Raw genomic sequence first — 16,295 nt, forward strand, 5'->3', positions numbered from 1 at the left:
GCCCCGACCCAGGGACCCTCTGCACACATCAACAACTGACACCCACGAAGCATTGTTACCCATCGCTCCACAAAAGGGGAACAACGACTTCAAAGCCTCAGAGCGAGTGTCACCGGTTGAAACGCTATTAGCGCGCACCACCGCTAACCATTTCACATCGGTTACACTCACCCCCCTTTTGACCTCCTCCTTTTCCGCAGCAACCAGTGATCTGGGTCAACAGCATCAATGTAACAGTATAGCTTCCGTCCCTCTCCTCGCCCCTACCTGGGCTCGAACCAGGGACCCTCTGCACACATCGACAACTGACACCCACGAAGCATTGTTACCCATCGCGCCACAAAAGCCACGGAAGCCCTTAGAGGGAGTGATGTCACCGATTGAAACGCTATTAGCGTGCACCACCGCTAACGAGCTAGCCATTTCACATCGTTTACAAGTGCATATATTTATTTTGTCCCCCTACACCAAAAGCGATCACGACACACAGGTTAAAATATCAAAACAAACTCTGAACCAATGACGTTAATTTGGGGACAGGTCAAAAAGCATTAAACGTGTATGGAAATTTAGCTAGTTAGCTTGCACTTGCTAGCTAATTTGTCCTATTTAGCTAGCTTGCTGTTGCTAGCTAATTTGTCCTGGGATATAAACATTGAGTTGTTATTTTACCTGAAATGCATAAGGTCCTCAACTCCGACAATTAATCCACACATAAAACGGCCAACTGAATCGTTTCTAGTCATCTTTCCTCTGTCCAGGCTTTTTCATCTTTGAACTTATATGGTGATTGGCATCTACACTTTTATAGTATTACCATGACGACCGGCAAAACAATTAATCTTTTAATCACCCACGTGGGTACAACCGATGAGGAGATGGCACGTGGGTACCTGCTTCTATAAACCAATGAGGAGATGGGAGAGGCAGGACTTGCAGCGTGAACTGTGTCAGAAATAGGAATGATTTCTATTTTAGCCCTTGGCAACGCAGACGCTCGTTGGCGGGCGCGAGCAGTGTGGGTGCAATAATTGAATAACATGGATTTCTACATTTATTTTGCGACGCTCGCGCACGTCTGGTCTGGTCAGCATGTTAGGCTGACATCAACATGGCCAAACCAAACCAGCACATCATATTCCACACCAGTAACATGGAGGGAGGGATGGGTGACATGGGTGAAGCAAAGGAGAGCAGAGTTAGAAACGAAATTTGAAAGAGGGAGACAATGGAGTAATGAATGGTGACGATGATGATGCAACATTGAGCATTTAGAGAGTTTAGAACAGGCTACAGTAAATCTATAATAGGACGCATTTTGAATAGCTTTGCTGCCAGTATTCTTCTGTACATCTTGTCATCATCATATTGTATTTATTGTATATAGTGGTTCTAGTAATTCAATTTAATTGATTATTATGACCAAGGTTTATTTTTATGCCATGTAAACTATCATCGTCATGAACAGTCTCACGCCAAATCTGCAGCAACAGTTGATGTTGATAAAGTCTCTGAGGTTTCAATTGAATAGGTTTATTAATTCATAGCAGGTCTAGATTGAGGATAATTCCGCATCTATGGTGCAGTCATGACTCACTGCAGCACCACTGCAATGCCTTTCTGCTGTATATAAGGGGCACGTATAGAGCATTGCATTATGCACGTGAGATCCGTCACGTACATTATCACAAACCCTTCCACCCCGTTATTCCCAAAACACGCCCTCTTTCTTTTCCGGTACTCAAAATTATGTGAGCCAACCACTGTCCCAGAAAAAAGCGTTTTCTCCGGACTATGGATAGAATGGTATGTCAATCTTTCATAGTGCATTTTGATTGGACAGTCTTGGTCTGAGGCAAGGCTCTCTTTTTCGTCACTGGCCTTCCCCTGTCACTTGACGTTTAACAATACTAGACATCCTCCTTCATTGCCTGATATTGCAACAGAACGCATCGCTTCCTCCTCAGACCCGTACAGCTTTTGCTCTATTATCTATCGCGCAGATAAACTGGTACGTTTTTTTCCATCAACTAATCCTTAGTTATGATAGATGATGTCATTTTCAGCAGACATTACTGTATTATTGTATTTATAAGCCTCAAACTGAATATGTAATACATACGTACTTACGTATGTATGTATAAATATGATGTATGAATGATGTCGTATTTTATGTCTGTAGTTGTTTAAGTATTACAATAACGTGTTGACTTCCTATCGGCAACTCCCAATGTATTACAAGGTCATACGGATGCAATGGCAAGGACAGACGCGGAAGTAACGCTTGCCACGAATTCACAGGGGATGTAATAACGCGCATATTATGTAAACTGTTCATAGCGTGCAAATAAATCCAGAAATATCACACAAGCCTACACGCCTACATCAACGGATGCCAAAAGCGAATCCCTCAAGCGATTCCCTCACGTACGCACGGCATTTGAAAAATCTATAGACCGCAACGCACTGGCTATAAGGGAAGATTTGGATGTATAATGAGATTTCAAACGAGTGTCATGTCACTTTTCACGGTTGAAATGCTCGCCAGCATATTTGAGAGGCTTTTGTTTGAGAAATCATACGCTCTCCTCCGATGGCGCACATAGGCAGACCAAGGTTATATTGGAGTCTCGTCGTGATAACTAGCCTGGACAGCTGCTAGTGGGTTATATCTACTCTATCGTCTGGGGTAGGTAATACCCTCGTGTCCCTCGGCGACAAGTTCGTAGTAGGCTTATTTCACCTTTTTTTCGCCTTCTCGCCATTAAATTTAGTTAAGAACGAAATTGAAGCCTTTTCAGCCATGTACTAACCGGTTGCAGGGTTGTGTATCACCGGAAGTGGCTTTATAAAGGGGGTGGCCAAGGCTACTTCAGGGGGTCCATAGACCATGACAGAAAACGTGTGTGTAACCCTAACCTGGCATCTAAGGAGCATGAATGAATCCTATGATTGCTGATTAGAGGTAGAAGTGATCATTCACTTGACCCGGAGATCTTCAATGTGGCAGAATTCTTTATCATACTATGAATAGTCAGTGTCTCTACCTCGGAACTGCAGCTCAATTTATTTCTCTCACACACACACTATACTCACCTACTGGAAAGACTTGGGTCACTCCGTTTTCATGAATATACAATCTGGGTCTGAACATCCAAAATATTTTCAGAAAATAAAGCTCAAGCACCAAAGATAAAATAGCATTTGTGTGTTACATACATTGCAGTTTATTTAGAAAACATTTAATTTACAAAAAAAACAATTTGACATACCAGGTATCAAGCAGAAATGGACATGAAAAATAAAAAATATTTTGGGTGCAGGTTTCAATCATGACCAAAGGGACCGCCTAAGTACCAAATTATCCTAGGCAGATTTAAAACAGCATAATTCTGCAGTTCTGGTGAGAACTGGCAAAATGTTTCACAAACTCATCCATTTTGAGGAGCGTGCCATTCTTGACTCAACACTGAGAATTCCCTGGTGACTTAACCTGTCATTAACCATTGTTGTCCTAAGGTGAGTTTTAATCAGTTTTAAAGCTGAGAAGCTTCTCTCACAAGAAGCACTACTGCCTGGTGTAACAACACACATCTTACAAAGTCTAAATAGTTCATGGAAGACCTGTATCAAGTAGAGGTCGACCTCTACTTGATACATCTAATACATTAAAATAACACAAGAACCATTAGTGTATAATCAAAATAAAAATGCCACAGCCATCAAAATAAGAACACACATCAATCAACAACCAACATTTTAAAGTGAGGCTTAATCTGACAAAATCATCTATTACAAGCTGAAGCTTAACTTAAATTCTGAACTGGGCATGTGACTGACTGCCTGGTAGATGCTCTGACTTGGTGGTGGTAGACTGGGTCCTTGTGAAGTCTGACCACACAGACTCTGACTAGCCTCAGGTAGGGAGCTGCTCTGGGATCCGGTGGTGATGCAACGGCTGGGGTCTGTTTGCACCTGATCTGCCTGTTTGTGCTTCTTTGAAAATAAGTCTGATATCTCTCCCTTTCTTTTCATGTTTAATTGACCCTATGCAAAAATAAGACAGTCTACGTCTAAGCATCCAATTACCCACATTTTAGTCCAATCTCAACCTTAATTACAAATCCCCATGATCATAACTGTACCTTAAAATCAACTACCAGCCTAAGTTACCAGTCAGATCATGGCTAGCCCTACTCTGCAGTAAGTAACTTAGCTAGCTATAATTTCGTACACCTTTACGATAGCAATCAGGCTATCTGCAAATGGTGGTGATCTTTTAAGTAACGTTAACAGATTTATAATAACAACTGTTCATTTTGAGTTCAGGTACGAAAATCTGAGTTAATTGATTTCAAATTGCTGAATGTTAACTTGCTGAACACTGACAGATGTAGCCTACTAGTTATCCCACATGAGCTAAACATTCATATACTGTAACTTACAACACTGCACTGTATATGCGTGTATTACTAGCACAAATGTAAACATAATGTTTAGCTAAATTGGGAACCGATCTCTCTTATCTGATTAACTGTCTGTTAATGGAGCCAAAGGTCTAACGTTAACTTACACAGCGACTCAACTTTCGTAAAAGTTGTTCAGGAAACCTAAACCTGATGCTAAACCTTAAAACTTACTTCAAATATGATGCTTTCGCCAATCGTGAAAAAAGCTTGTGGAGCTGTGGATATATTCTCTCTTCTGTATGTTCTTCTTATTCTTATGTATCTCGCAACCAACGTTAATATTCACTCTTCCTCGTCCTCGATTTGAAAAAGTCAAAATAAATGCTTCACAAGAGGTGAAATGAGATGTCAATCAGCATCAAACTGCCAGTAGCGAATTCAATTTTGGGGTGGCACCCGGGGTGGCCCGGTGTCCGGGGTGGCACTGGACACCCCTGACATCTGATTGGCCACCCCGACACCCCTCTGGCTCCGCATGTGATTACCGGCTATGCACTTCAAGCTCAGAAGATAGTGGAGATCTATAAAGCGCACTAGTGGCTGCCATGCTACATGATAACCACTTGGAATAGACACTAAGCTAGCGAGGGCTGTCAAGAATGTCAGTATGGTTATGATTACCAATGTTAATCTATTTATTTAACATAATACACATAGGTAATTTAGTAGCATAGGCCCAGGCCTATACCTTATGATGCTGCTAGGACAGTTGATTGAGTCAGTGGCAATAAACTGTCCATGTTACAAACACTGCATCTATAATCCTTTCAACAGAATGATTTATAACAATGATTTCTCTCCCTCCATGTCTCCCTCATTCATCCCCCTCTCTCCTTCACTTCCCCCTCAATCCCAACTCCCCTCTCGCTTTTGCACCCCCCTCTCTCTCTCTCTCTCTCTCTCTCTCTCTCCTTCTCTCTCTCTCTCTCTCTCTCTCTCTCAGTAACACAATGCCTCACTCATTCCCATTCCTCTCTACGGAGCAGAAGAAGGAGCTCAGTGATATTGCTCAGAAGATCGTCGCCCCCGGCAAAGGAATCCTCGCTGCCGATGAGTCCACAGGTAGAGAGGACTGCCGATGAGTTCACACACACGGATCAGATCACCCTCTAAACACACTCATACATGGCATATCAAAGATATGGCGTGTAGAATGGCGCCGGAGGGGATGACTGACGTTTTACATGCTCCTAACCAACTGTGCTATTTTGTTAGTTTTTCCCCGTTGTTTGTAACTTATTTTGTACATAATGTTGCTGCTACCATCTCTTAGGACCGAAAATAACTTCTGGACATCAGAACAGCGATTACTCAACTCGAACTGGAAGAGCCCAACGTGAAGGATATACTGCTGTCTCGGGAATAGGCCCAAATTTGCGTGAAGAAAAGATGGACGAAAAGGGAGTGCAGGTCGGGCTGCCATCTGAGAATTCATAGGCGAGTCAGTAAACTCACACTGCCATCCGTTCTATTGGCCAACGTGCAATCTTTGGAAAATAAAATGGATGACCTACGATCAAGATTATACTACCAACGACACATTAAAACTGTAATATCTTATGTTTCACCGAGTCGTGGCGACGACACGGATAATATAGAGCTGGCGGGATTTTCCATGCACCAGCAGGACAGAGAAGCTACGTCTGGTAAGACGAGGGGCGGGTGTGTGTGTCTATTTGTCAATAACAGCTGGTGCGCGATGTCTAATATTAAAGAAGTCCCAAAGTATTGCTTGCCTGAGGTAGAGTACCTTATGATAAGCTGTAGATCACACTATCTACCAAGAGGGTTCTCATCTACATTATTCGCAGCCGTCTATTTACCACCACAAACCGATACGGGCACTAAGACCGCAATCAACCAGCTGTATAAGGCCATAAGCAAACAAGAAAATGCTTGTCCAGAAGCGGCACTCCTAGTGGCCGGGGACTTTAATGCAGGCAAACTTAAATCCATTTTATCTCATTTCTACCAGCATGTCACATGTACAACCCAGAAGAAATAAAACTATAGACCACCTTTACTCCACACACAGAGATACATACAAAGCTCTCCCCCGCCCTCCATTTGGAAAATCTGACCATAATTATATCCTCTTGATTCCTGCTTATAATCAAAAACTAAAGCAGCAAGTACCAGTGACTCACTCAATATGGAAGTGGTCAGATGACGCGGATGCTACGCTACATGACTGTTTTGCTAGCACAGACTGGAATATGTTCCGGGATTCATCAAATGGCATTGAGGAGTATACAACCTCGGTCATCGGCTTCATCAATAAGTGCTACCGCTTTCAAGGAGCGGGACACTAATCCGGATGCTTATAAGAAATCCCGCTATACCCTCAGATGAACCATCAAACAAGCAAAGCATCTACAGGATTAAGATTGAGTCCTACTACACTGGCTCTGACGCTCGTCGGATGTGGAAGGGCTTGAAAACTATTATGGACTACAAAGAGAAACCCAGCCGCGAGCTGTCCATTGACGCGAGCCTACCAGATTAGCTAAATGTTGTTTTATGCTCGCTAAGAGGCAAGCAACACTGACGCATGCATGAGAGCATCAGCTGTTATGGACGACTGTGTGACACCGCTCTCGGTAGCTGATGTGAGCAAGACCTTTAAACAGGTTCATAATTCAACATTCATAAAGCCGCGGGGCCAGGCGGATTACCAGGACGTGGACTCAAAGAATGCACAGACCAACTGGCAAGTGTCTTCACTGACATTTTCAACCTCTCCCTGACCAAATCTGTAATACCTACATGTTTCAAGCAGACCATCATAGTCCCTGTGCCCAAGGAAGCGACGGTAACCTGCCTAAATTATTACCGCCCCGTAGCACACACATCAGTAGCCATGAAGTGTTTTGAAAGTCTGGTCATGGCGTACATCAACAGCATCCTCCCGGATACCTTAGACCCACTCCAATTCGCATACCGCCCCAACAGATCCACAGATTACATAATCTCAGCACCCTGGGACTAAACACCTCCCTCTGCAACTGGATCCTGAACTTCCTGACGGGCCGCCCACAGGTGGTAAGGGTAGGCAACAACACGTCTGCTACGCTGATCCTCAACACTGGGGGCCCTCAGGGGTGTGTGCTTAGTCCACTCCAGTATTCCCTGTTCACCCACGACTGCGTGGCAGAACACGACTCCAACACCATCATTAAGTTTGCTGACGACACAAAACAGGTCACCAACAATGATGAGACAGCCTATAGGGAGGAGGTCAGAGACCTGGCAGTGTGGTGCCAGGACAACAACCTCTCCCTCAATGTGAGGAAGACAAAAGAGCTAATCGTGGACAACAGGAAAAGGCGGGCCGAACAGGAAATGCCCGTAGCAGGACTGTGTCGCGGCACAGATCTGGGGAAGGGTGGAGATGGGAGAACCTTCCAGAAGGACAACCATCTCTGCAGCACTCCACCAATCAGGCCTTAATGATAGAGTGGCCAGACGGAAGCCACTCCTCAATATAAGGCACATAACAGCCCGCTTCGATTTTGCCGAAATGCACCTAAAGGATTCTCAAACTATGAGATACAAGATTCTCTGGTCTAATGAAACCAAGATTGCGTGCATTTCCAAATAATGTCCAATCAATTGAATTTACCACCAGTGGACTCCAATCAAGTTGTAGAAACATCTCAAGGATGAGCAATGGAAACTGGATGCACCTGAGCTCAATTTCGAGTCTCATAGCAAAGGGTCTATTTATGTAAATAAGGCATTTCTAAAAACCTGATTTGCTTTGTCATTGTGGAATATTGTGTGTAGTTTGATGATGATTTAAAAATATATATATATATATTTTAGAAGAAGGCTGTAACGTAACAAAATGTGGAAAAAGGGAAGGGGTCTGAATATATAAATATTTTACATTTATATATATTAATATTTAACCCACCAACCCACCTGTAGGCAGCGTGGCCAAGCGCTTCCAAAGCATCAACGCTGAGAACACTGAGGAGAACCGCCGTCTTTACCGCCAGCTCCTCTTCACGGCCGACCGCATAGAGCCATGCATCGGCGGAGTCATCTTTTTCCATGAGACCCTGTACCAGAAGACAGACGACGGCAAGCTGTTCCCTCAGCTCATCAAGGAGAGAGACATGGTGGTGGGCATCAAGGTGGACAAAGGTGTCGTCCCCCTGGCCGGGACCAACGGAGAGACCACCACTCAGGGTGAGAGACTAAGTAACCTTTGACCTCTAGTATTGAGCTCAACTTTGCTACGTATGCAGATTTTATTCAGGGGATGGTTTGAAGAGGGAAACTGGAACAAAGTGTCGAGTCATGTTTATTTCATAATGTTACACATATCCATCCCCTCTCTTTCCCTCCTCTCGCTCTCTGCCTGTCTGTCTCTCGCTCTCTCTGTATGTCTCTCTGTCTCTCTCCCTCAGGTCTGGATGGGCTGTACGAGCGGTGTGCCCAGTACAAAAAGGACGGAGCTGACTTTGCTAAGTGGCGTTGTGTGCTGAAGATCACTGACACCACCCCCTCAGAGCTAGCCATCAAGGAGAATGCCAACGTGCTGGCCCGCTACGCGAGTATCTGCCAGATGGTGAGACACATGCGCACACACACACACACACACACACACACACACACACACACACACACACACACACACACACACACACACACACACACACACACACACACACACACACACACACACACACACACACACACACACACACACACACACATAAAGAGCAAGAAACATACATTGAACATGTGGGAACATATTGGCACACATAAAATTAGTTTGCACACACTTGGCCATTCCCCACTCAATCTCCACAATTGTATTATTTATATTATAAATGTTTCACATCTCTGCTTCAAAAAACAATATCACCACTATAATGACTTACCAAGGAGTTGTAGTTATTTTAGCCATATTAGCTTGAGTGCCAAGTAGCCAAATCCGGTGCCATTGATATGCCGGGCACAGACACCCCGACCAATAAAGTTTTATTGTCTGTTCTGTAGTCATGACACTGGTTACCATGCTTCTGTGCCCTTCCCTAGCATGGCATCGTGCCCATTGTGGAGCCCGAGATCCTGCCAGACGGAGACCATGACCTGAAGCGCTGCCAGTATGTTACTGAGAAGGTGAGGGATCGCACCGACTAACAGAAAAACAATGGCTACCTTCCAATGGCTATTCTAGCATGCCACTTTAAATGCATGTCTGCTTCCTTCTAAGTAGGCTGTGTTTACAAAGGCAGCCCAATTAGGATATTTATCCCACAAATCGGTCTTTTGACCAATCACATCAGATCTTTTCACATTAGATCTTGTTCAGATCTGATCTGATTGGGCAAAAGACCAATTAGTGAAAAAAAGGTCAGAATTGGGCTGTCTGTGTAAATGCAACTTTAGTGTGCTAGTGTGGGTGTTGGAATAGAGCGTACTTAGTTTAGGTAGGATAGGAACACTCATTAGATCAATCAGTCATTCAATCAATCAATTTCAACATCTCTAACTATTTCTGTCTGTCTCATCCCTATTTCTTCTATTTCCTTTCTTTGTCTCTTTCTCTCTCTCTTTCTCTCTCTGTCTCCTTGTCTCTCTCTCTCGCTCTCTGTCCCCCGTCTTTCCCTCTTTCACTTTCTCTTTCTCTCTCCCCCTCCTCGCCCCCAGGTTCTGGCTGCAGTGTATAAGGCTTTGTCTGACCACCATGTATACCTGGAGGGCACCCTGCTGAAGCCCAACATGGTCACCCCAGGACACTCCTGCTCCCAAAAGTACAGCAACCAGGAGATAGCCATGGCAACTGTCACCGCCCTGCGCCGCACCGTGCCCCCGGCTGTGCCTGGTGAGAAGGAGAAATGTATAGAAATATGGACACACACATGCATGCACGCACGTGTAGCACACTTACTCCTCAGCTAGCTTTTGAGGGGTGCAACCCGTAAAGATGCTTGAGGGAGGATGCTCACATGTGTTTGTGTAGCAGAGGTCCTGGTTTCGAGCCAGGTATGTGCCGAATCGGGAGGAAGTGGTACTCACTAAGCAAGCAGCATGACGTCCTTTACACACGCACACACGCACTCACTCAATCCACTTTCCACACACATGCACACACACACAACCCTCCTCCCCCACACACATCCACTCCCCCTCTCTTATCTTACCCTTCCTTTCCCTGCCTCCATCCATCCATCCCCAGGCATCACCTTCCTGTCTGGCGGCCAGTCTGAGGAGGAGGCCTCCATCAACCTGAATGCCATGAACCAGTGTCCCCTTCACCGGCCCTGGGCCATCACCTTCTCCTACGGCCGCGCCCTGCAGGCCTCCGCCCTCAAGGCCTGGGGAGGCAAGCCAGAGAACGGCAAGGCCTGCCAGGAGGAGTTCATCAAGAGAGCCCTGGTATGACCCACACAGAGAGAAGAACATGAGGGAGGGAGGGAAATACGATGGGTGGCTTTGAGACCTGGGTTCAAATAGCAGTATTTGTTTTCTTTCAAATACTTTGATTGAGCGTTTCATTGAGCCTGCCTGCCGTGAGTGCCCGGGGTTTGTACTTTCGGAATTATTACATTTGTTCCATTGCACCAGGCTATCAAAGTGTTCCTAGATTCACTTTTAACCATGATAACTCCCAATCTATCAAGTGACCCTAATGCAGCACAGCTGTCAACATTCTCAGAGTCAGGTGAAGGCATTTATATAGTAAGCCTGATGATATCTTATGCATAGTTCAACAGTTCAACAGTAGCAGTGAATACAAACTGAAATACATGGGCATTACGTCACAAGCTTCTTGTAATTATTAAGACCCTATGTGATAACAAACTACAGCAGGGCTATTCAACTAGCAGCCGGTTTATACTTTTATAATGAGCCTTTGATCAATTATTTTTATGTTTTTTTAAGGAGTGGGGCATTCCCACTCCTTGTGTATTTTTCTTTATTGGGGTTAGAGACAGTGAGAGAAAGACAGGAAAGATTGTAAAGAGGTTTGTGCCACAAAGGTGTGGGCCAACGCAGTAAATATGGGCCCTAACCTCTAGACCACCTCAGGCCACCCCTTTGATAAATTCTGAACATTAATTTAAAACATCCAAAATAATATATGACGTTTAGTGCCAAAATGAGCCCTCTGTCGATATTCTCCAGTAGGAGAATCTGTTTTCCTGTAGTCCCACCCAGTAAGTGCTGTCAATTAATATTCCCCAACATATAGCCAATCAGAGCTGGCAGTGCCACCACACGAACATCGCTTGTTTCGTAGTCATCATGATCTACTTTTACATAATGATGTTAGGTGGCTAAGCAAGGGTAATGCTCTCAAGAGAGTATGTGAGCTTAGGTAGGAGAGAGTTTATTTTTTCCGCGATTGCCGCCACAAGAAAGCCAACACAAATCTAGCAAAAATACTTGATAGGCGGTTCGTAGCAAAGGTTTGTTTTTTTGAGTGATCTGCAATCACTTGAATGGACTTAATTTGGTACTACAAGGTGAGGGACAAAACAGTTAATGACATGAACAACTGGTCCCATGAAGCAGCTTACAGGAGAACAACAGCGGTAGAGTAGTTCAATTTAAACTCGTTCTTCATCATTCATAAAAAGAATGCATCACTGATTCGTATTTCCTGCTACTTTCTGAAGAAGTAACCCCTTTTTTGTAACGCCTGCTTGTGTGCGCCCGTGTGTTGTGTAGCCAGTCAGAATGCCAAAATAGTTATTTTGAAGGCTTTTCCCAAACACCTTCCCAATTAAATGTTGACTCCAAAGTAGGCCTACCTGACAGAATGATATCATGATGGTTTGTAGCCTATAAATCTGGTGGTCATTTGTTTTTGCAAACACTGGACTAAAGTCTGGACAGCCCTGGACTACAGTCTTTAGGATAAGGTGAAAGGTCCTAGACAGTACTACATACACCATATAATCCTAATAAAGTAATGCCATGTGGTGTGTGTACCGAATGTTCCTATAACAATGAGATAGCAAGAGCAAGTGGAGCTAAGGCTCCATGTGTGGGGAGACAGAGGTTCTGTACTAATCGTTGCCTTTTATCCCTTGCGCTTTCTCTCTCACACCATCTCTTTCTCCATCTTACTTTCTTCTCTCTCTCTACAGAACAACAGCAAGGCCTGTCAGGGCAAGTATGTTTCCTCCGGAGACAAGGGCGCCGCCGGCGGAGAATCCCTCTATGTGGCCAACCACGCCTATTAAGTATGGACCCACCCCTTTCAATATCAAACCTGACCCACACTATCCACTCACCTGATACAGTTCTGTCCCGACCCCGCCCCCTTCGTGGGCCTATTCCTGTTACTCTTTTCTTCCCAAAACTCTTCCCCTCTTCCACCTTTTTTTGTGTTGCTTTGGGATTGTGATGTCACTGTTATGTCATTGTGTAGTTCAGGAAAGTTGTGTGTTTTATCACTTTTTTTTAATTTTAGCACTCAAACATCTCCTCGAGAGAAGAATCTGTGATCCTCTGCCCATAGTCATTCCCCATTCACTGCTGAGCTTGAGAGTTCCAGCTCTTTGTCCCCACCCCCCCACTGCTTACATGCTCCTCCTCCCCAGACTGCCCCTCCTGATTCAGTGTTGTCATCTTGATGATTCCTAAGTACATGTGCCTTCTTCTCTCGACTGAAAAAAACACTAGAGGAAGACCTTTTAGAGTATATTATTAATGTTTGATATTCTATACACTGGAAATAGAAATAAAGAATCATATTCACTAAATGCACTTTTGTGATATCCTGTTTTGGGTTCGGGCAGACTGCCTGCTCTAAAGAGACTGCTAGGTGGGGGTGTAACTACTATTATATGTGACAGCAGGGTCAGAACATGCTTGTGGATTCACAGCATGACATGCTGTAGCCATAAAAACATGAAAAAGAACGATGCACATTCGTCTAAGGAATACATTAATATTGTAGATGCCAACTGACCGGCAATGAATGACACATTTGAACAGTCACAAAATAGCAGCCTCACACTGACAGCAGTTAAAACAACAGACTCACACACAGGTTGATTCTTTCAGAGTTGACTCAATAATTATTGCAGTATGAATAGTCACAGTCAAGAAGTCACACTCACAATCAGTACCAATATGCTGCCTTTAAAAGGACATTGATGCATGATTTAAAGGGATAGTTCACCTAAATTCCAAAATTACATATTGGTTTCCTTACCGTGTAATCAGTCTATGAACATGGTATAACAGCGATCATGTGTTGGTTTTGTTAACCTGGCACTGTAAATCCAAGTCAATAGTCCCGATATCATGACTAAGTAACTTCTTGAGCCACACAAGGTAAACAAAAACAAAGCATGGCTTGCTGCCATACCTTGTCCATACACTGCGTACAGGGTAAGGAAACAATTGTCAATTTGTAATGTCAATTTGTATTTGTGAATTTGGGTGAACTATTCCTTTAAACAAAAGTCAAAAGTCAGAGATTTTGGTTCAGCTGAGATAAAGAAGAATATAAAAGAGGAATGGACTACTGTCCTATTATAAACATTCATGTTGACCTAGGCCTCAGCAGAAGCCTGGTGTCGGAGTTAACAATCTCCTGGATGAAAACCATGTAGTGGGCCACCCGGGTGTAGACTGCAGGGAAAACTTCTCTACCGCAGCTTTTCCCAAAACTCGTGATTCCCACCTGGACAAACTGACCAGCAGAGAGACATACCAAAGGCCCACCAGAATCCCCCTGAAAAGTGGACAAGATAAATCACAAGTAAGACTGTGTGTTTACCTTAAAGTGATGCAGTACCTGACAGGTATCCTTTCCACTCTCCCAGAACCCAGCATACATGTTGGAGGTGAGAACAGGATACGCTTCCAGGCAAGCACACTACTTAATGAGGTGCACTCTCAGCTGCTGCAGGATCTTATCGGCAAGCAACGGTCCTGGAGAACATGAGAGAGTGACCGAGAGAGCGAGCGAGGGGGACAGAGGGGGTAAACATTGGGTTAAAAGATAAAGTAAGGGATCTAAAGTACAAAAAATAAAGAAGGAGAGAGAGTGGGAGGAGAATAAGAATAGGGGGATGAAGAAAAGCTAGCAGCACCTGGGCATAACATCAACTGGTTATCCAGTAGATTAGTAAGAATGGCTCACCCCTTGCCTTTTTCCCTTTATCCAGATTGCAACCTCTCACTTTTGGTTAATTGAAAATGGAACCATTTTCAAAATATCGTCCTTTATAAAACATAAAGGTTCCAATTCCAGTTTCATCCCCTAGAAAATACAGAACAAATATTACCACAAATCTTATTATTAAAGTCAAATATACATTTCTTTTTTTTTAACATGATTTCATGGATTTATTTTAATTTTAGGGAATTATCTTTGTTAATGATATTAGGAATGGTGGAGTTATGTCACACGTGCAGTTAACAAAAATATACGGGAAATGTTTGTGCTATCAATAATTACAACCAACTTATTGCAGCATTACTGCGAAAATGGAAGGAGGCAGGTGGAAGAAGATCGGGAACTTATTTGTCTGCCCAACATTTACAAAAAATATTTTTGTCATAAATCAACACATATAATATAAATGTTGACAGGGGCGCCATACAGGTTGCAAAAAAAAAATGGTTTATGAACTGATACACAAAACAATGCGTAATTCAAAACTTGTGTTTTCAATTTAAATTATTATACAAAATTCTTGCAACCAACAGAATGTTATGTATATGGGGCATACAACCAACCCCCTCTGCTCTGCAGATTTTGCTGCGATGAGACAGAATCATTAGATCACTTAATCTTGTATTGCCCCTATGCATTTAGTTTCTGTTCAGGAATGGATGAAAAATCACATTGACCTAACAGTAAATGTTTTTGGAACACATTACATAATGACATTTCACATGTGAAATCTTGTGAAACGTGTTTTTGGAAAACTTCACATGTGAAACGTGTTTTTGGAACACTCCACATTTGACATGTGACAATGTGTTTTTGGAACAAATCACACATGACATTTTACATGTGAAAACATGTTTTTGGAACACTTCACATGAGAAGTGGTAGGCTGACATGACCCAACCTGGGATTAGAACTCACAACCTCTGGATTTGAGGTGCACTGAGCTTTCTGCTGTGCTACAAAGTCTGTAGCATTCCATTGCACATTCATTACCTGTAATACACCTCTGCACTTAGCAAAATAGTGCCATCTACACTGCTATTTTACTCATCAGTTAATCTTCTCTCACCATTGATTCCATTGACTTATTTAAGTAATTTGAGCGTTTTCTGTATAGTTGTCTAATGTTGGTGGGGCATATTATTCTGTTTCAATGTTACTCCTGAATAACTAGGATAAATATAATCCCTTTTTTTGTTGTATTTATAACAATGCTGAGATTCACCTTCGAAGTGTTGGAAAACAATGGAAATCAGTTATTGACATAGACATAATGGCATAGCAAAAATATCAGAATGCCATGAACTATGAAGTTCTGAGTTCAAATCCCTGATGAGGACAAGTTGAATAATAATTACTGTATCAATAAACATACACAATGTAGTCATGTATATGTGTCAGCTATGTCATTTGGAAACACTATGTTAAAAGCACTGTGTGTGTGTGTAGCATAATGACCATTTTTTTCACGAGTTCACATGTGAAATCGTGATTTTTCACATAAAGAAGCATGTGGTTATTCCTTAAGGGTAGTTTACAACCATAGTTAATGTATTTATCTACTATACAGACAAACCAGGCAAGGCTGTACATTGTCTCCTCTTGTTTTATTTATCATAAAAACCATTAACCTGGAATTCTATTGAAGAATTGTATGAGTATGTTAACCT

At 43.1% G+C, this 16,295-nt stretch overlaps 1 protein-coding gene across 1 annotated transcript; it reads left to right on the plus strand.

Annotated features, from left to right (window-relative positions):
* The first annotated feature begins 1,858 nt into the window (after window positions 1-1,858).
* On the plus strand, window positions 1,859-13,198 carry LOC118358944 (fructose-bisphosphate aldolase A-like). The gene is made up of 8 exons (XM_035736977.2): window positions 1,859-2,011; window positions 5,413-5,531; window positions 8,400-8,663; window positions 8,885-9,045; window positions 9,519-9,602; window positions 10,134-10,308; window positions 10,663-10,862; window positions 12,581-13,198. The coding sequence occupies exons 2-8, from the start codon at window positions 5,420-5,422 to the stop codon at window positions 12,674-12,676; spliced, it is 1,092 nt and encodes a 363-aa protein (XP_035592870.1). The 5' UTR covers window positions 1,859-2,011; window positions 5,413-5,419; the 3' UTR covers window positions 12,677-13,198.
* The last annotated feature ends 3,097 nt before the right edge of the window (window positions 13,199-16,295 follow it).

This window comes from Oncorhynchus keta, chromosome 26 (genome assembly GCF_023373465.1).
Source record: "Oncorhynchus keta strain PuntledgeMale-10-30-2019 chromosome 26, Oket_V2, whole genome shotgun sequence".
Taxonomy (NCBI): domain Eukaryota; kingdom Metazoa; phylum Chordata; class Actinopteri; order Salmoniformes; family Salmonidae; genus Oncorhynchus; species Oncorhynchus keta.